Source organism: Lynx rufus, unplaced genomic scaffold (genome assembly GCF_022079265.1).
Source record: "Lynx rufus isolate CCGP_SWC_20201006 ecotype Redwood Valley unplaced genomic scaffold, mLynRuf1.p SCAF_5, whole genome shotgun sequence".
In the NCBI taxonomy this organism is placed as follows: domain Eukaryota; kingdom Metazoa; phylum Chordata; class Mammalia; order Carnivora; family Felidae; genus Lynx; species Lynx rufus.
In genome coordinates this window covers 156,859,166-156,880,746 of record NW_025814867.1, presented here as the reverse complement: position 1 = coordinate 156,880,746, position 21,581 = coordinate 156,859,166, and the positions used below count along the sequence as shown (strand labels likewise).

Genomic DNA, 21,581 nt, shown 5'->3' with positions numbered 1-21,581 from the left:
CCTCCACCCCCAGCGGACTTCTCCTGTGTGCCTGTGTCTTCTCAGGACACCCATCACTGGATGTAGGGCCCACGCTACTCCAGATGAGTAAAGATCCTTCTTCCAAATAAAGTCACACTCACAGCTTCCAGATGGACCTGTCTTTTGGGGGCCACAATTCAACCCACTGTATCTCCTCGAATGCTCTGAGACGGGATGTCCGACCGTCCGTGACAGATGCAGGCCAGGCTCCGCCTGCCCGTCCGTCCTCTTGCGCGCCCGCACCCTCCCGACGGCCCTCTCGCGGGCGACTGCCACCCCTGCCACGTGCTTCCCCTAGTGTTAAGTGTGTGCCACTGCTCACGCTTGAGCAACACACTCGGGCTACAGCAGCTCAGTGACGTGCCCGTGGTCTTGCGGCATTCTTCATTTCCCCAGCCCACGGTCACCACTTCTAATCCTTCCCAGGCTCTCCGGCAGAGCCGTAAACCCGAGTGCCACCCACACAGTCAAGCCTCAGCTAGCCCGGCAGTCCCTTTCCCCGGCTCACGGCCCTCAGAAGGCCTCCCGCTCCAATCGGGAAGGCACCGTGGGAGCACGTGGGAGCACGCTAGGACTTTTCCTGGGGCCATCGGCCCGTCCCGAGGAATTCTCCACTCTCCTGCCTGGGGAGCAGGGGTGGGGCCTGAGCTCCGCCACGACGTGGCTGCACCTGTTCAGATCCCGACCGGCCGCTGCCAGGATGGCACTTCTCCCCGCTCCGCAGTGCCTCGTCAGCAGAGGTGGGCGTCCTCTGTCCCGCAGAGGTGGGCGACCGCTCCCTGCCCGCGCCCCGCCTGCCCCCTTCCAGCGCGCCCTTGCCTTCGCCCGCCGCCGTCCGGGGCCCGGTCACCTGCTTCCCCGGGAGCCGCCTCTGCAGACACACGGGCTCGGCCTTCTCTCCCGAGGCCCCCGTCTCTCTTCCTTCCCCGGGAAGGTGTGGAGTCTCCGCTGCATCCCCCCCGCCCGGCTCCGTGCCTGCGCCCTCCCGCCTCCTCAGCCCTTTCCTCCGGCTCAGGGAGGCTCGGGAACACGAAGAGATGAGCACACGCTGAATCTACACGGTTTCTCCTTGTCTCCTCGTAACCCCTTTTCTTGCTTCGCGGACACACCTCTTTTATCTTTCTGGATGTTGAAATAACGTGCATGAGAAATCTCCTCCAGATACGAATTCCTCCTCCGCTGAATCATTTCTCTCATGGACGGCGCTGGGCCTCCTCAGATGGTGACCGATTCTCCCATTTTCCATCTGCCCTTTACTTTAAATTTAGTAACACATTTCCTTCTAATGCTACAGACGGACACAGACACGAGCCCAGAGCCCGTAGAGAGCCCTGGTGAGTGACACCCAGAAAGCCACATTCATCTGCATGGTGTCAGGGAACACACACTCTGGTCAGTAAGAAATGATGCAGTGACAGTGACAACCGGGACTACGTGAGTGTGAGTGACAACCGGTTAAAAGCAGATTACCTGAACTAGCAAGTCAAAATCCAAGCATCTTCCAGAAATAATAGATCTCATCTCAGCAGAAAGAAGTTTCCCAATGAGATAATTCAAACGTCAACCATTTCTCCGACCAAGTCATGAGATGAACAATACACAGGAAAGGGAAAACGGGACGGCTGATCTGGTTTCCCCCCAATTTTTATGTAACATTTTCCATATACTTGCTCATCCTTCAGAGAAGAGCACAGGAGCTCAGGGAGGAGAGCAGTCCTGCTGAGAGCACAGGTGAAGGGGACACCTTCTGTTTCCGTGCGGGGTCAGAGTGCAGGTGTCGTTTCCAAAATGCCTGTGTCTTTAAGACACTCTGATCCACCAGGAAGAAGCACGCACGTCATTCCTACAAAAGAGGGCCCTGAACTCAAAAGATCAGTCTTGTTTCTACCACCCTATGTCTCGGTAACAAAGCCAACACACTCCTTAAAGAGTGAGGCCAAGAGATGTTGTGACATGTTCAGTTGCGTTCCAATACACTTTAGAACTCCGGCTTTAACTTTGACTACCTCACTTGCTCACAGAAATGTCTAAAAAGTGAAGAGGGAGATAAAGCCAAAAAAAACAAACAGGCCACACCTTCTCCATTCCATCGGTTCCCTCGGAAGCTGCTGGGAAAGCGTTGGATAAATAGAAGTAAATAAATTCTGATCCCCAGCACCTACAACAGGAATAAAGAGAAAGGCAGTTACAACAGTTTTAGGTGAAAACGGGCAACATGAGCTCTAGAATTTATTGAGTTGCTAACTGTAGACAGTTTTATATTTAGCAAAATGACACCACAAAACAAAATCGTTCTATACCTTTAAATACTGATCCCAAAAATAAAAAACGAGTAAATAAATAACTGATCTCACCTGACACCCGTAACCCAGCTTCTCCCTTAGGCACCTCCACGAGGCAGGGACCCCTTTCCCCACGCAGAGAATGAGGATCAGAAAAGCGGAGCGCCCTGCCCAAGGCCACGGAGCTCAGGAGAGAGGGAGCTGGCTCCCTCCAGCTGCCTCCCGAGCCCGTGATCCACAGCCATCGCTTTCCTTGACTTTGTGAGACCAGCCACAAACGCCGTGCAGAAAAGGAAACCCCGAGAAGTGAACACGAATTTCTTCACTGAAACAGACTCGATATGCATCGACACGCCGGCAGGAGCTAAGACGTACAGCACGCTGTCCCTGCACGTGACACACACCACACCCGGCGGGCCTCACTGACCGCTCGGGCCGCCAAGCACCCGACCTCACCGACCGGGAAGGTGACGTGCAGGCGGCACGTGAGAGGCCGAGGCGCTCGGGCCACGGGGCTGCGGGCGGGGCCTAGTTAGGAACCGGGTGCCCGACTTCGGGCCGCACGCTCGGGCTTAACTCGGCTCTGTCATCTTAGCCCCAACGCAACGGGAAGTCCATTAGCTCTCATTAAATCATAGCACGACCACATCATTCCTAAGCTAAAACAGAACCTTTTAACGTAGATGACTCAAACTCTTACGCTCGAGGATCCTCAAACTTGAAGCAAAACCATTATCCAAATTGCTTTCATATTGATCTTAAGGAAATCATTGGGAATTGATGCGGGCCATTAACACAGTTGCTTGTTTTGCTATCGTGAACATTAAAAAAAACAAGACGAGACCAAACAAAACACCTCCCCCAAACCACAGACCGGTATCGAGTCCCCGCTGAGAGGAGCGGTGTTTCCGGGCAGCAGAGCATCAGGGGCGGGGGCGAGGGCACCGGACACACGGGCGCTGACAGCCTGACCGCCCGGCCCCGGCTCCTCGCCAACGCCACCTACTTAATCAGCTGAGTCAGCCGGGGGACACCGCCACCCTCCTGTGCCTCTGAGGGCCATCTGCGAAGTAGGAAAAAATACCGAGGGCTGCGGCCACACAAATAACCCTGAACGAGGCCTGACACAAAGTATTTTGGGTTCCTCCTCCTACATTTTTTGTTAAAATAAAAACAATTTTTATGTTTTACATTCAGTTGGCAGCCACCTTAGAAATCATTAAAGTAAGAAAATATTCGGTTAGCGTCACATTTCTTACCGTGGACTGCCATTCCCACTGTCTCTCTAGAAGGTTCCAAGATTAATGTACAAAAATTACCACTCTTGTGCTAACACGGCAGCAAGGGCAACCACACGGAAGCTGTCCCCTGTCTCACTGGTGTTCGCCCGTCCTCGTCCCAGAGTCTCCAGCGGACATACATGTGGACACAGAGCGGAACGATGAAATGCCCCCCCACCAAGTGAGCTCCCGGGAAAATCCTAACAGTAAAACTCATGTAAATGGAGACTGTGATTTTCTTGAATTCTCTCATGGAATAAATCTTTAATTTGTGTCCCAAATTTAATTTTAAAAGATTACAGGTCAACCAGCACAGTAACTGTGGGCTTAAATGTGACCGGCTGATCTCAGTGCCTGTTCTGAACTGAACTGTGTCCCCCCACAAAAGTCACGTTGAAGTCCTAACCCCAGTGGCTCTGAATGGGACTGTATTTGGAGATCAGGTCTCTGAAGAGGCAATTACGTTAAATGACGTCTTTAAGGTCTTCGGGCCCTGATCCCATCTGACTGGTGCCCTTCTAAGAAAAGAAAATGTGAACGCACAGAGAGAGACAGCAGGGATGTGACAAGATTGTGGGAGGACAGAGAGAAGACAGCTGTCTACATGGCAAGAAGGGAAAGCCTCAGCAGCAGACCCTACTGAGACCTTGATCTTGGACTCCCGGCCTCCAGAACTGCAAGTTTCGGTTGCTTCAGCCACAAAGGCAGCCCGAGCAGACAGAACCGTGCCCCCCGATTTACATTTGGAGACCAAATTCTTCTAACCCACTGAGGCTCTATCTACACTGTGGAATCAGAATAGAGAAAAGCTACCATGGTGTTCCAGAATACACACCTATTATCATAATTCTCTTCCACCTTCAGATCGAGGGTTATGAAAACCTGCAATGCCCCCTGAAAACGGGCTCTGGAGAGTCGGAGCACGAAAAGGGAAAGATGGGAGTTGAAGCTAAAACTCTTAAAGAATGAAATCTCAGCTAATGTGATAAGTAATTAGCAACACATACTTTGTAGAGTCCCCAAAATAGCCACAAAGTAGAAAAGTCCTTAGAGCTTTGAGGTCTGAATGGTAAGACAGAACGTCCAAGCTGATGTTTCAACTTTAATCCCATGGGCAACAGAGGAGAAACACCAAGGATTCAGTTCTTTGAAAGTAGCTACGGGGGCACCTGGGGGGCTCAGCCGGTTGAGGGCCGACTTCGACTCAGGTCGTGATCTCAGCAGTCCGTGAGTTCAAGCCCCACGTCGGGCTCTGTGCTGACAGCTCGGAGCCTGAAGCCTGCTTCAGATTCTGTGTCTCCCTCTGTCTTCCCCTCCTTCACTTGCACTCTGTCTCTGTCTCTGTCTCTCAAAAATAAACGTTAAAAAAATTATTTTAATAAAAAATAAATAAATAAAACATTAAAACAATTTTTTTAAGTAGCTACTAAAAGCAAAAATGAGGCTTAAGACTGATGTGCTCAAGTTTAGAGAACCCTGTTCAGGAAATTGTCCTGTTTACTTTTCCACCCTGAGAACCCTATTAAAAAAGTAAAGTCAAAGTATTTATTGCAACAACTAAGATCCCTGTGTGTGTGTGTGTGTGTGTGTGTGTGTGTGTGTGTGTCGGGGGGGGGAGGGGGACGGGGGAGGGAGGGAAAGGGAGGAAGAGAGAGGGAGAGAGAGGAGGGAGAGAGAGGGAGAGAGAGGGAGGGAAAGGGGAGACTTCAAAATAATTACTAAGGGTAATTCAAAGCATAATCCCATTAACATAAACCTCTCTCCCTGCATGTGTGACTACACGTATGACCCCGCTCTCGTCACTCCAGGGGACACGTGGAGACAGGAGGACTAGGGAGCACACAGTGGCCCCCACACCCATAGGCGGCTCCAGGGGGCTGCGGACCACAAGTCACCCTCTGCGCCGGCTACTGCCTTGCCGGCAGGACCCTGGCAGGAGGGGGGAGAGGAGCATAGGCACAGGAGCCACTCAAACATGAAGGGAAACATTGGGACAGTCACCTTGCTCTGAAGACAGGACCCGCTGAGCAAAGTCCAGCTCAGACACCCCTAACAAAGGCAGGCAGAGTCCCAGGTTTCTGATTATATGAACCTGTTTTCTTATTACTTATGCCAGTAGTTAACCGGATTTTCTGTTACATGCTGTCAGATGACTGGCCAGACCTTCATTATTTCCTGAACTATTACTGTATTCTGAAATGTTTACAAGTATATATTTATATGTATTAATCATGTTATTCAAAAGTTTTTATGCTAAAAGCAGATAGGAACTAACTAAACACAGAGTGAAAAAGAATTAAAAAATATGACTACAGTGATTTAAGCATAAATGGGTCTTTTTCAACAAACTCAACATTTTTCTCAGACCTTTAAAACAGAAGGGCTTGGGAACTCAATTGTAGAGAAAGTAATTAGGAACTTATACCAACATTAAAAAGACACTAACGTGTCCAATTTACAAAATATGACTTCAGAAACAGATGTATCACTTCGATTTTAGATCACCAACAGTAGGAAAACAGCTATTTTTGAAACAGCTCTAATCTTCAAAGAAGTCGATCACAACTAAAAATAGAAACCTGTCGGCTACAGTCTTTTCTGACCCAAGATGCTGTCACTGAGATGAGAGTCTAACCAGAGCTTAACAGCAGGCCCAGATGCCCCACCCCCCACCTGACGACACCACGCGAGCACCAGGCCAGCCATGAGCTGCCCGCACAACCCTAGACCATTTGTCCTACAGCAACCAGAAGAGCCGTACGACATTCACCTTCAATCACGTTGAGCACGAAGCCTTTATCTTAGGTCCACTACAACTACAAAGTCACAAAGTTATTTAGTGTCCAAATTTTTGAGACTCAGATTCTGAATTCTGAATTCTGAATTCTTTCTCTTTCTTTCTTTCTTTCTTTCTTTCCTTCCTTCCTTCCTTCCTTTCTTTCTCTCTCTTTCTCTCTTTCTTTCTCTCTCTCTCTCTCTTTCTTTCTTTCTTTCGAGAAAGAGGTGAGGTCACGACCTGAGCCGAAACCAAGAGTCAAACACTTAACCAACTGAGCCACCCAGGCGCCCCCAGAGTTTTCATTCGTAACAGTGGACAACAGCTGGAACAGAATCAACGTTAGGTTGACACTTACAGACTAGAGGACGTCAGGACGCCCTGCTTTGTACAAAAATGCCTCAAACAAGGCCAACAACTGGCACTTTACCCCCTGGAAGTCTCCGTCCAAAGTAAACCGTCCAAAGGGGTTCTGAGGGACAAGATCACAGGGGTGTTTGCTTTCTGCATTTCAGGAATATGGGATGTCTCAACTAAAATAACATAAAGGTATTCTCTTTAACCTAAAAGAAAAACGCCCGTACCTACCTTCAAAAAGCTATAAATCTGATGTTCCTACGATGTTTATGCAACAACTTTTAAACGATTTTAGGACTCAATTATGACAGGAGGATTGAATTTGGCACTAAACGGTCTACAGAAAAAGCATAAATTACCAAATGCGGTTTTGAGTACTTGACAGCTATAAATTATGCCTCAGGGGAAACACAAGGCTAAATTAAAAGTTACTTTCAGTTGGGAAGGACAAGGGGTTTTCACACTTGTAGAACCATTACTTCCCGTGATTTTTTTTCCCCGAGACACGTGGGAAGGGCATTTCGGAATCTACGTCACGGTCCTGCCTTCCTCAGCCTGTGAATACGTTCCCTCACACGGCAAGGGTGCAGCTAGACAGGGCTGCTCCTCGGGTGATCTTAAACAAAGAGATTATCCCCGGATCCTCCGGGAGGGCCAAGGTGCTCACAGGAGAGTAATTCAATGGGGGAGGAGGGAGGCAGCAGGGCCAGAAGCAAAGAGGTGGCATCCTGAGAAGGACCCAACTGGTCACTGTTGCCTCTGAAGGCGGAGGAAGGGCCATGAGCCGAACAACGTGGGCAGCCTCTAGACGCCGGAAAAGGACAAGGCAACGGATTCTCCCGCGGAGCCTCCAGAAGGAATCAGCCCGGCGGCCCCCTGATTTTAGCCCAATGAGACCCATTTCAGACTTCTGACCTCCACGACTCTAAAATAATATATTGTGTTCTTTTAAGGCACTGAGTCTATACAATTTGTTACAACACCACAAGAAAAATTAAAGCGCTTAATTTGCAACAACGACAAATTTTGCATAATACCTTTCTTCTGAGGTTCTAGGAGGGCTTGCTAAGCTACAGGCGGTTTGGCACCAGGTGAGAGCTGGCTACAAGAAGTCAGAGAGGGGCCGTCCATTTACTGTCCAAACACAGCACAGTGCACCGGGGACACCCTCAGCACTGGGCACACGCGCTCTGCACTCGCAAGCCGGCCCGAGGAGAGAAGGCCACTCCGCAAATGGAAACTGAGGCCCGAGCAGGTGCATCTCCCTAACCTGCCCAAGGTCAAGCAACCAATAAGCCTCAAAGCTGGGACTGACTCACCTCCAGGCAGCCTGGCTCTGCACTCAACATTCTTCTCTACGGCTCTGGGTTGCGTCTCTATTTCTTAATTTTATTGTGTGCTGATTAATCTGCAGACAGGCTCTGTCGATGCTGCTTGGCTGAAGATACAGGTTCCAGGAGACCCTTCCTTCCCTCAACAGCGAACATTTCTGTCATTTGCTTACCAGTTACCAGCCCTTAAACATGCAAAGCTATGAAATCTTAACACAGATGTATAAAAGGATCGGGACACTATAACCATGAGAGAGTTGCAGAGAAAAACAAAAGGTTCAGCCAATTTGCAGCTGATGGGTAGCTTCCCTCATAATTAATATGTGTATTTTCAAGCTCAGTATTTTTAGTTGCAGATTGATGTTGGGTAAAAGATCTTAAATTAAGCTTTTAAATATCTGTTGATACAAATTTCTCATACAGTATAGTTTTTCTTCAAATTCTTTAGTATAATCTTAGTAAAGGGAAATAGTAACTTCTCCAATAAAACACTCCTCTCACTTGATCTCAAGCTCTTGAAGACGTCCAAATTATTTTAGCCTGTTAGCAAAGTGGGTGTCCTCGACAATCTAACGGGCAATGTCTTATCTTAAAAGCATTAGACTCAGCCTGTGGGACTCCACAGGTTCCCGCACGGACGGGTGGCCAAGACGGGACGGGTTGTAACTCAACGTGAACGAGTGCCGGTGAGAGACGGAGGAACCTGCGTTTGGAGGCCTGGGTGTCCCCGCTCTGAGGACCTCCTCTCCGGGACCCTGGAGGCTGCCAGCTGTGGGGTGCCTGGACGAGGGACGGACGACCAATTTCGAGGCCCTTCCAAGCGAGGGATTCGATGATTCTACCTTTGAACAAACACGTCAAAGGAAATATATAACGTATCTAGCCTTCGCCTTATAGAAAAATCTTCAGAAAGAGCCACTCTTCGGGTTTGCGGTTAACGAACACAAGCTACGGTTCAGCAGCCGGCAGCGTGTTCCCATCTGAAAACGGGGGGCTGAAGAGAGAGCACCGTCAGTGACCCGAACACCGCACGCACTTGCCCACAGACCATACATGACTCCGTTGCTCAACAGCTTTTCGGAGAACGGACTTTCACACGGACGATAAAAACGTCCAAGGTCACAAGCGGGGAGGTCCCGCCAGCCCGTTCAATCATGTGTAAAGCATATTTGCTATACTTCCTGTACCATGTCAGCACAGTAATGAAAATTAATAAATGCTTCAAACCGGTAGCTCTTTCGTGGGGAAACCTAATGTCAGATGCATAGTCATAGGATATAGAAACCCTCCCCCGTGGTCCTCCCCGAGTATCTGCACATACAAAGTTTTCACATTTGGGGATTGGAAGTGGGGAGTGAGGTTAATGAGAAAAAACAAAGAAGATCCAGAAGTCATTCAGATTCTAGAAGCAGAAACCCAGGTGTAGTCTGTCCTGTAAGATGGGCAACTGACCCCTCGCTTCGGCGTATAAACTCTGCCCTCCCTTCATCGCGAGGCGCATGCTTGGGAAGCAAGTGAGCCCTCCCTCCCACAGCGCTGCACCACAGAGGCCAAGAGTAAAGAAAAGCAATTTCCCACAGTCAACATGATGGGGATGATAGAGAGCTCCCTTGTCGGGTCGTCCGCTCTCCTGCCAAAATACAGATGTTAAATCACGAGTCGTGTATCCTGCCCTTCCAGCACTGGAGTTCAAGGTACACCCACTGCACCCCGCTCTTACCGCTGTGACATGTGCATGTGGCCGCTCTCCACGCTGCTCTTCTCTCCCCCAGCAGCCGGTCTCTAGAACGGTTACTACCCCGGGTGTGATCAAAGGGGAAAAGTACAATCTACGCTGGCAGTAATCAAGTTGTGTGCCGCGGGAGAAAGCAGGAAAGGAACCACAGCCAATACGCAGAGACTACGCACAAGATATAAAGCCCCAAAGTCGCCTTCCTTTTTGACACGAAGACAATTTAGCACACGCCAAGAGCGCCAAAAGGTTCGAGTAAACAATTCTAACCAGGACAACAGTCCCCTTCTCTGGCATTCACGGATCGAACACGGCCTAAAACTCAGGAGATGAAACATAAACAGAAGACTGGATGAGTGCATCTAAATAAAGAACACTGAATAGTTAGCCCTTGTCGGTTTACATATTTTTAAATAAAGAAAATATGGAGAGGTGGCTCAGTAGGTTAAGCCTCCAACTCTTGATTTCAGCTCAGGTCATAATCATGGTTCGTGGGTTCGGGTCCCACGTCGGGCTCCGCTTCGGACTCTCCCCCTGCCCCCTCTCTCTCTCTCTGCTCTTCTTCTGAATACGCACACACTCTCAAAATGAACTTAAAAAAATTTTTTTTAGTTAAAAAAAAAAAAGAAAAGAAAATACGAAATGACTGTAGCAGTCTGAATCACACACAGCATTTACGAGTTCAAGAGATCATGCCTGCCACTGGCCCGCCCCTGCTCTGGGGCTTTGGAGACAAGGGCTCCTAAAACCGCTCTTCCCCTAAGGTTCCCAAAGACCACCTTCTCAGTGAGGTCCAGCTGTAGCTTCCAAAGGGCGCACCATCATGGAGGGGAATTTGGCAACATCTAGCAAAATCACGTGTTTTCCGTAGCCCCGGCAATCCCTGAAGGGATCTATCCCAACAGACACACGCACAAAGCTGTTTGATTCAGGACTATATGAAACAGCAAAATACAAAACCATTTCTCTCCCCGGATGGGGGCCAAGGAGAACAAACCACGGAATGGCTACGTAACAGAGTTCTGCGGGACTGAAAACACCAACAGGAAAGATCTCCAGGAAATGTTGAGAAAAAAAGCGAGGGGGGGAATGTGTGTGTGTGGTCTGCAATCTCCTACCCAAGAAAGGGAAGTACAAATACGTATGAATTTTTTTTATGGAAGGAGAATACTTGGAGAAGGAAGGGACAGGGTGGAGAGGACCCAAGTACACACTGCCTTCTTGTCCATGTACCTTGCTTGGAAGATACGATTTTGAAAGCATGTAAATATTTTACATTATTACAAAATAAGGTTAAACTTCTAAAAAGCTTTCCCTAAAAATGTCAGAAAAAAATACAACAAATGAAGTTAAATGTATGCGCGGTGGGCAGTATAAGCACCAAGAAAGAAGTCGGACAAGGGAGGCAGTCCGACTGCGCTCCTAGTGGGATATATCCAAACATCAGAGAGCTATTAAAAATGTTTTAACTCGGAGTTCACGCGTCACTGTCCACGGCTGAGTGAAAGAGACTGCGTTAAGTGGCTCCCTGGGCCTGCAGCAGCCCCATCACCAAGGTGTTTGTTAGAAATGCCCGTTCCCAGGCCCACCCCTGACCCGCTGAGTCAGAAATTAGGGTGGAGCCCGGGGTCAGGTTCTAACAAGCCCTCTAGGGGATTCTGATGCAGCTCTCGCTCTACCTCTCTCATCCCCAAGTACCCACAGAACGGGGGGAAGAAAGAAAATTGGAAGAGAGAGCAGTCAATTAAACCTCAAAAGAGAGATAGAGGGAAACCGGGATCTGAAGACAGACCAGAAGAGCATTGAGCTCAAAACCCTACTGGTATACTAATTAATTCAAAGATTAAAAAAAAAAAAAAAAAGACATTGAAAATGTAAACACCAGGGCGCCTGGGCGGCTCAGTCAGTTAAGCATCTGACTTCAGCTCAGGCCATGATCTCACAGTCATGAGATGGAGACTTGAGTTGGGCTCAGCACAGAGCACGGAGCCGGCCTGGGACTCTCTCTCTCCTTCTCTGTCCCTCCCCAGCTCGTTCTCTCTCTTTCTCAAAATAAGTAAATAAACTTCAAAAAATAAAAGTCCCGGTCTTTCAGAGATACGCTGTCTTGAAAGGCACACACTGTCTTCGCTCCGGCTGCCATGACAAAATACCACGACAGGAGTTGTTTTCTCCCAGTTCTGGAGCCCGGAAGTCCAAGATCGAGGTGCTGGCCATTCAGTGCCAGGTGCCTGATTTCTTCCTGGTTGGTGCCTCGCCCATCCTGGTGCTCAGTGGCCTTTCCTTGCCTTGCAGGGGGGAGGGAGGGCGCGTGTTCGCCCTCTTCTCATAGGCCTCTGACTCCATCCCGGGGCCTACATCCCCTCCTAACCCGCTCACCACCCAAAGACCCCCGTCTCGCAATACTGCCACACTGGGGAGCGGGGCTCCCACCTAGGAACTGCGGGGAGGGGAGCCAAACCTTTGGTCCATAACACATACACTTACGGATAAGTGTATACACTTGGGATTTGCTTCGGAAGTAACACGGGATTAGGGGGATGGGGGTTTGGACGTGCAAGACTGGCCAATCCGTCCAACTGCTGAAGTTGGGTGACAGGTTCGCGGGGTTCCTTTACCCTGTTCTTACTACTTTTGTACACATTTGCAAGTCTCCATACTTGCAATAAAAAGTTGAAATGCTACAGTTCTCCCACTTCTCTTCCCCTTTTCTTTTTTCCCACAGCACTTACCAACAGTTACATAATTTACTACACATGCGTACTGTCTACCTCCTCTTGCTGGAACGTAGGCTCTACGAGGGCTGGGGTCTGTGCTCACGGATGCACCTGCACACATCACCGCTGTGGAGCCCAACCCTACACCAGACAGCCAGGGCCCCCGCAGCACAGGGCACCCTGCAGCAGAGATTACCGCCAAGTGCTGGGGGTCAGAATATGCTCCCAGGCTATGAATGCAACTTTAGAACGGATAAGATCACACTAAGGATTTCTAGCGTGGCTGACTTGCTCGGTTCTGAGACTTAGAAAGTGAGATTTTTATTTTACTTAACTCTATGGCAAAGGATTTCTCTGAGGGGTAATTTTAGAGACAAGTTCCCCCCCCCCCCTCAGTGTGGGCAGACGGTGTCTGCCTCCCCACCTACTTGGTAAAGTCGTGGCACGGGAGGAGGCCGATCCTCGCTGTGCCATCAAATACTGAGGGACCCTTGTCGGGCACAGCCGAACCCGCCCTGGCGTCTTCACCTTCAAAATGACCCCTGACGGCCCATCCTATTTTCACCTCCACACTTAGAAACCTACTAACTGATCCACTGATCCAAAAGTGCCCATAAATGGGGAGCTGTGAAGCTAGTAAAAATCACTACCTGAAAAGGTTATTATTAGTCCCAAGGCTCTACCTAAAATTTTAGCTCTAAAATGTACACAATTACTTCTGAATGCTAAACAGATCTGTTGAAAACAAGAAACATTCCAAACTTACAATAGTTCCCAGTGAAACCAAGGTCTAAACCTGTTGTCAGTTTCCTCATAATTTCTCTGCTCACTTTAAAATTTTGCAAACAAGGACCTAAAAGAACATGAAGGAACAAAACACCACGGAACACAAGCACAAGAAGTTAAATAAAGGCACTGGCCGCCCAGTTGAAAATAATAAAGGAGAGAGACATTACCAAAAATGTTCACTTTTTCTAAGAGACCATCCCACCTCGTGCCAACATCTAGAGCCCCAAATCCCAGATGCCGAGGAATCATTCCCCTGGTCAAGAGACCGGCAAAGACAAACCTCTACGACCGAGGCCGCGTTACGCAACCAAGGAAGCGCGAGGGATGTTGGCTGATGTGTGCCCGGATGCCAACGCAGACAATGCGGCAGGGAACGAACTTGGCCCCCCAACGACCTGTCCACCTCCCGAACCCCTAAACCTGCGGCTGGGATCTTACTTGGAAAAAGGATTTGTAGATGGAATGAAGTTCAGGATCCCAAATGAGATCACCCCAGCTCATCCGGGTGGGCGCTACATCCCACGACACGCGTCCCAATAAGAGACAGGGGAGCAAATGCAGAGAGAGACAAACCACGCGAGACAAGGTGGACACAAGACAGAGACGAGAGCGGCGCAGCTACGAGCCAAGGGATGCCAGGGGCTGCTGGCGGCGTGCAGAGGCAGGAAGGGTCTTCCCCAGGAGCCGCAGGAGGGAGCACGGCCTACAGCACCTCGCTTTTCCACTTCCGGTCTCCAGAACTGCAGGAGAACAGATTTCCATGGTTTTAAGCTAGCAGGTTTCCGATAAGCTGTTACAACAGCCCTAGGAAACTAAGGTATATGGCATAAAATACAAAATAGAATGCACTTTTTTTCCTAGCACCATTCCAATTCGTGTTTTAGTCATGTTTTTGGCTATACCTCTTAAATGTCAAAGTAAACGCAGCTGAACATGTAACTCAGAAGCGGTCCAATCATCAATAAACACATAAAAAGAACTAATCATCAGGTAAATGCACCGCCAAACAACTACAATGAACTTGGGCTGAACAAAGAGATCCTGGATACAACATCAACAGCACCACCCAAAAGTAAAAAAATTAATAATGAGACTTCATCAAAATTAAAAATGTTTGGGGGCGCCTGGGTGGCTCAGTCGGTTGAGCGTCCGACTTCAGCTCAGGTCACGATCTCGCGGTTCGTGAGTTCGAGCCCCGCGTCAGGCTCTGGGCTGATGGCTCAGAGCCTGGAGCCTGCTTCCGATTCTGTGTCTCCCTCTCTCTCTGCCCCTGCCCCATTCATGCTCTGTCTCTCTCTGTCTCAAAAATAAATAAACATTAAAAAAAAAAATTTTTTTTTAATTAAAAATGTTTGTACTCCAAAAGACAGCATTCAGAAAATTAAAGACCGCCAAAGATTAGAAAAAAATATTTGCAAATCATGGATCTGAGAAAGGACAGGTATCAGAAAATACAATGAACTCTTATAACTCAATGACAATCTAATTTAAAAAAGGGCAAAACAGGAACTCTTGTGTGGCTCAGTCGGTTAAGCGTTCATCTCTTGATTGTGGCTCAGGTCACGCTCTCTGTTCAACAGTTCAAGCCCCACATCGGGCTCCGTTCTGACAGCACAGAGCCTGCTTTGGATATTTTCTCTCTCTCTCTCTCTCTCTCTCTCTGACTCTCCCTCACTCATGCACACATGGGGGCACTGTCTCTCTCAAAAAATAATAAACTTAAAAAAAAAAAAAGGGCAAGGTGGCTGGGTGGCTCAGTCAGTTAAGCATGTGACTTCGGCTCAGGTCATGATCTCACGGTTCCTGAGTTCGAGCCCCGTGTCAGGTTCTGTGCTGACAGCTCTGAGCCTGAAGCCTGCTTTGGATTCTCTCCCTCTCTCTCTCTCTCTCTCTCTCTCTCTCTCTCTCTCCCTCTCTCTGCCCCTTCCCCACTTGTGCTCTGTCTCTCTCAAAAATAAACAAACATTTAAAAAAAATCAAAAAAGAAAAGGACCAAATATCTGAATAAACATTTCACTAAAGAAGATATACAAAAGGCTACTAAGAATTGGCAAAAATGCTCAACGTCACTAGTCGTGATGGAAATGCAAATTAAAACCAAAATCAGACACCATGTCACGTCTGCTGGGATGGCTCTAATAAAAAAAAAAAACACCGACAGGTGTGTGTCCACGGGCATACAGAGCTTCTGGAACCCTCGCACACTGCTGGTGGCCATGGCCAAGCACTACAGACACTTTGGAAACCAACTGAGCAGTTTCTCAAAAAGTTCAACGTAAGCTTATCACACAACACAGCAGTTCGGCTCCTAAGAATCCCCCCGCAAAAAATGACAACACGTCCACACCGATAGACCCGCAAATGCTCCGGCCACACTATTCGCAACAGCCAAAAAGCGGAAACACTCCGAACGTCCACCAGCCGGGGAAAAGCTCAACAAGACGGGGTCCGTCCCTCGGGCGGCCCGCTAGCCACACACGAAAGGAACGGACTCCAGATGAAGGCACAGCCTCCAAGGACGAGGACGATCAGCCTCCAGACACCGCTGAGGACAAAAAGGCAGCCACAAGGCTGCACGCCACGGGACGCCGTCTGGACGAAAAGTCTGGAAAACACCAGTGCAGAGGGACACTGACGCGCGGTGCTGGAAGCGTCCGAGCGAGGGAAGTGCACGCCGGGACTTCTCCTAGAGCGGGCTCGCGCGAACCCCAGGGAGAACCGGCTTCAAAGGGCTGGGGCGGAGGCGGGGAGGCGGCTGGGGCAGAGCCGGGGGAGCGACAGCAAAGGTGGGACAAGTGGCTGGATTGTAGACAAATGTCGGAGGTCAACGACAACTGTGGGCAGACTGACTGCCAGCTGTGAGAGAAAGAGAGGAGGCCTCAATGTTCCGCTGAAAAACCAAATATTCTCTGCGACCAAAACACCGAGCGCACGTGCATACGCGTGCACTCCCGCCCAGAGCAGTTACAGAGGAAAGACGCCCGCGCGGGAGGGAGCAAGGCCAAGGCCGCACAGGGCACAGGGTGGCAGAGGCTCAGGGAGGTGGGAGCGACCGGTGCGCCCAGGGGACCAAAGGCCGGCGGCCGGTGGCGGCGGGAGGGGAAGCGCCAGGCACCGGAGGCGCTGGGGGACCAGCACCCCGTGACCGCACACACCGAATCCTGCGGCTCCCGGGAGCACACGCTCTGACGACCGGCCAAAAGCTTTCTGAGACGAGCAGTGCTTCCGCCCGTCACTTGCACGCCCGCAGAAGGCGACCCCCCCAGGCCGCCGGTCCCCACCAGCGTGCCGGGCAGCCCCGTGCTCCGCTCCTCTCTGGGCACACGCGGTCGTGACGTCCGCCGGACTGGACTACCTCGTCCGGGCAGAGCTTAGGAACGAAAATCAGACCCTGGAGTTTCACCTGCATAAACCAAATCACACTTCACTGGAAACTCTTCACAAACACATCTTGTAAATCAGGCCTGTAAGCAAATTCAAACAGAAAAGGAACTTTACTTCTACATTATCCTTTCAAATCCACCCTAGAGGTAATACACTAGTAACGTGGGTTTCCAAGCCATGTACCCTGGTGCCTCCCGGTACCGCAGCAAACCCACAGAGGCCCCATCAGACAGTATTCTGAATTTATGAGGAAGACAGCAATGCTGAGAGGTACTGAACCCCACTCGAGGTATTCAGTTTCAGTATCAGGTCCTGCTACATTCCTTTCAAAGACATCATTATATCATAAAACAGGGTGGTTGCTAGGATAAAAGGAAAGTACCATAACCACCCCCCCCACACACACACACACAGAGGATGGCATTGTCCAATCCAACTCCCAAGCTACAGAAGTTGTACAGTGCCCAACAGGTACAACCATCCCATTTATGTTACTGTGGTTGGTTATCTAAGAATGAAATGAAAATGTTTCCTCTAATTTATGTGTATTATTTTTTCAAATAACTACCGTTAAGACATAATACTTACTTAATAAAATTATTTGGACCTAACTGATAAGTGGAATCACAAAGTATTCTTTTCTTTTTAAATTTTTTGTTTAACGTTTATTCATTTTTGAGAGACAGAGCATGAGTGGGGGAAGGGGTGGGGGGAGACACAGAATCCAAAGCAGGCTCCAGGCTCCGAGCCGTCAGCACAGAGCCCGACGCGGAGCTCGAACTCACGGACTGTGAGATCATGACCTGAGCTGAAGTCGGACGCCCAAATGACTGAGCCACCCAGGTGCCCCTGAAGTCTTCTTCTTAACTTAGAGATACCATGAAAAAATTACTGAGACACTAAAGGCACTGTGAATAAAGAAAAGTTTAGAAATCACTGCTTGGTAGTTAACTTTTCTTGCACGTTGGTTCTTCTTCCAAGCGCTTATTGACCCTATGAGATTGGTACTATCACCATCCCTACTTCACAGATTAAGGAAGAGACCATGACGTGCTCTAGGTCATGCATGAAAGACCTACCCGTGCTGAGCACGCACACATACACAACACACAAACTGCAGGGTGAGAACCTCTGGTAGCACCTTCGGTCCCTGCCCTCCAAATATACCTCACGGAACAGCGGGAGGTTCCCTAAGGACAAATGTTTCTCCCACATCTCCACTATTGATTCACTATTGGCTTAAGAATTTAGGGGCGCTTGGGTGGCTCCGTCGGTTGAGCGTCCAACTTCGGCTCAGGTCACGATCTCGCGGTTCGTGGGTGTGAGCCCCGCGTCCGGCTCTGTGCTGACGGCTGGGAGCCTGGAGCCTGCTTCGGATTCTGGGTCTCCGTCTCTGCCCCTCCTCCGCTCCTGCTCTTTCTCTCAAGAATAAATAAACATTAAAAAAAATTTTTAATATGGACCAAGACCTACATTTATGTGCATCAATTTAAGTTACTTTTCTGGTACTCAAACTGAGACAGTGATTAAATCACAAGCATCATACTTTCAGGGTGGGTGGAAAATTACAACGTGCAAATTTAAAAACTATAGGGGGTGGGGGATCAAACTCCAACCAGGTTCGAAGCATTTACATACGTGCTCGTTTTTGTCGCCTTTTCCCCCTTTCAAAATGTATAATGTCAGATGTAAACCCCAACCAAATACAGAGATTCAGAAAAATAAAGTACGCAACCTAAGAAGTGACCGGTAAGATCATTTGGATGAAGCACTACTATTTTTCGAATACTGTGCACTTCCAGGTGGAGAGACAGTATGTGCCATTTTAGGCGTGATGCCAGCAGTCAACAAAGAAACACCACAAATCAGTAGAATTACACTAACTCTGCCCACTAAATGAGAGCCGGGAAAGGAACATATCTTTCCCGACATACCTTTGGAACAGAAACCTAAGCCTTCATTCCACAGTAGACAACTGATCCAGTGGCGGGCGGGGGGGGGGGGGGAGGAGGGGGGGGAATCTAAGCCCCAACTTAAATTTAGATCAAATAAAAGTGCTGGGTTTGTTTCAGACTGTGCATCTTTCGTGATTAATAACTTATCCTACAGGTATTCAAATCGCTCCGATCGGGGAACTCGTCCCGTGTTAGCACCACTAGCCGCTCGGCCGACCTCCCCGTGCATTTCTCTGGGATTTACTAACTTAGCTAGTCCCGGGTCTACACACACCCCCTGCTGAGGGAGTCAGGAGGAGGAAGTGAGCAGCAGGTTCAGAAACTGCTAATGACGGGCTGAAGGTCAGGATGCTTTACAGGCAGCTTCAGAATCTTATCAAAATAACCCAGCCAGCTTGCCAAGTGATAACGCAGCCTACTTACCCGAGTCTCTGGGCGCTTTCCGCCCTTCTCCTGGCCACATACGTAGAAGCACTTCCTAAACTTACCCGACCCAGCCCCACCCCACATTCTCGTCAGGAAGGTCCTCACGATTCACTTCCACTGAAAGTGAGATGTCCTAAGCTGTACGAGAAACATCAAAACCAAGCACAGGCTCTGCCTTCGCCAGAAAAGGAACGAGGCCCGACCTCCCAGGTGCAGGGCGGCCAAGAGGCCAACAGACTTGGAGAACAGAAGTGCTGCAAACTAAGACGGGTGCGTACGATCAAAAATCTGAAGAACACGGAGACTGGGGCGGATTCTGTCTACGGCTGGGACTGCCAGCTCCGCCCTGCAAAGCCGGGCCCGGAGAAGGGACCAGACAGGTGCCTCCCGGAGCGTCAGCCCCTGGCACGGAAACACCAAGCTAACTTCACGTGTGAACGGGGAAGCCACGTCTCCTAGAACGTGGCACGTTTAAAGGGACCTTTTGTACTTTCCCAGCGAACATTCTCTCAAGCCTCCTGACCGGTTGTGTGCCTTTTCAGACACTTACTCGGTGTGCTTTCCACACAGGGGACAAGCCTTCATGACAAACCTGCCGGAAAGGAGAGCGTGTCCTCTAGCGGTCACGCGCGTGTGTATACAAGCGAACATTCAACACCCCTGTGGACCGCTGTCCTTCGGGGTAACAATTCACGCACGAAGCCAGGACACCCAGGAGCTTTCCCTCCAGGAAGGTGCTTACAGAAGACAAGCCAAGGGGCAGAAGCTGTAATTAGATTCTGGGGATCCCCCAGCGCTCCCAGGGCCCAGCACTTGGGGGAGGCGTTTCCAGGATCTGGATTACTCGGACACAGTGAAGACCGTGGCCAGCACGGCCCCTCCTCCCAGAGGGTTCAGAGCTCAGGGCCTCCGCAGGGCCACACGCACCTGTCCACTCGGGCTGAAGGTGTGCGGGTGCAAACACCTTGAGTAAGACTTTCAGGTGACAAATACTCCGGGGTAGAAAAGAAAACAGCCATTGCTGAACCACGCCAGGGTCCAAATTCAGAGCAGACGCAGCCCGTCTCCCTAAGGAGGTCTACCACGTCACGACGGAGCAGCCCGCTTCAACCTTAAACACGCCACCTCTCAGGGTCCGACGAGAGGGCGCACACAGGAGTGCGTCCGTAACCAGAAAAGGAGAATAACGGGAGGAAACGGGAGGTGCTCAAGGCCCGCACAGCGGACTCCACTAGGGCCTGGGCGCCCCGACTGTGCTGGAGAAGAAGACCACTGGCAACAAACTGAACACTGTCACAGGTCAAAAATCCTAACAACCTGAAACACCTCCCTGCAAGACATCAAAACGTCAGCCGACCTTTCGACATCTCCTATAGCCTCCGTGTTCCTTTAAGCACCTAACCCTAAAGTTCCTGTAAAAAGTAGAATTTTTGTTTCTGTAAAGCAAACGGGCCCCGCGTGCATGCCTAGATGTGGCGCACGCCCGACAGGGAGCCACCCGTCTGGCTGTCCCGAGAGCGAGCCGGCCAGGGGGACGCTCACCCGTGCAGCGGGTCTGTCCTCTGGCCGCGGGGAGGGCTCGCGGGTAACGCGCCCGGAACTGGGGGTGGCTCGCAGTCCAGCTCGGCCGGCAGCTGTCAGGCCGGTGGCCGCACACTTCGCACCGCTGCGACCCATCACCGGCGTCGCGTGCTCGGTCTCCCACTACGTCTACCACTTCCCCGAGCGAAGTGCGCACGCACGCAAACTTCGTCCACGCTCGCAACTCTCAGAGCCACGAGACCCTCCCACGGGAGCGGAGGGGACGGCGGGCGGGAAGGACAGGTCCGCCCCCACCGGGAAGGCCGGTCCCCTCCGCGCGCGGGGCCGCCTGCCAAGCCTCGGGGCTGCACGGGGCCGCACGGCGGGGCCCCCCGTTCCGCGCCCGCGATTCCGGGGCGCGCGCGCCTCCCGGGAGCCGTCCAAGTGCAGCGGCCCCGGCCCGCCAGGCCGTCCCGGCGGGGTCGGAGGTCGCCTTCCCGCTCGGAGGGCCCCGCCGCAGCCTCCGCCCCGGCCACACCTCCGTTCCAGGAAGCGGCCGGGCAGGGAGCGCGGGCGCCGGGCCGTAAGGGCCGGGGGCTGGGGACGGGAGCCCGGGCCGGGCGGCCCCGCAACGGCCGCCGCCCCCTCCCGCGCCGACGGGACTCACAGGTGACGATGGGCTTGTTCTCCATGGTGTAGATCACCGGCGGCAGCGGCGCCTCAGGGGCGTCCATGGGCGTCCGCCGTCACCGGCCCGGCCCCCCGCGCCCCATGGGCAGCCCCGAGGCCGCGCCGGGCCAGCCCGAGCCTGAGCGGCGCCGCGACAGGGAGGCCCGCCCGGCCGCGCGAGGCAGCTCCCGAGCCGGCCGCCCGCCGCCGCCGCCGCCCGCCGGCCGCTCCACTTCCGGTCCCGGCGCCGCCGCGCTACCGCTTCCGGGGCGCGCGGCTTAAAGGGGAGGCCTCCGGGCCGGGGGCGGGCGCTGTCCTCCGACAGCCGGGGGGCGGGCCCG

At 51.2% G+C, this 21,581-nt stretch overlaps 1 protein-coding gene across 4 annotated transcripts in view; it reads right to left on the bottom strand.

The window, feature by feature from the left end:
* The window catches only part of TRAPPC10 (trafficking protein particle complex subunit 10), an 87,264-nt gene extending 65,913 nt beyond the window's left edge, over window positions 1–21,351 (bottom strand). For 3 of the 4 annotated variants that reach the window (XM_047099089.1, XM_047099090.1, XM_047099092.1), the window contains exons 1-2: window positions 21,239–21,351; window positions 2,098–2,179 (exon numbers count right to left, since the gene is read on the bottom strand). In XM_047099089.1, the coding sequence (XP_046955045.1) occupies window positions 2,098–2,179; window positions 21,239–21,305 (149 nt within the window). In that variant the 5' untranslated portion in view covers window positions 21,306–21,351. Of the gene's footprint in view, window positions 1–2,097; window positions 2,180–17,836; window positions 17,917–21,238 lie in introns of those variants that run through there. The other variant, XM_047099091.1, reaches the window with a different exon arrangement.
* Window positions 21,352–21,581: the final 230 nt, after the last annotated feature.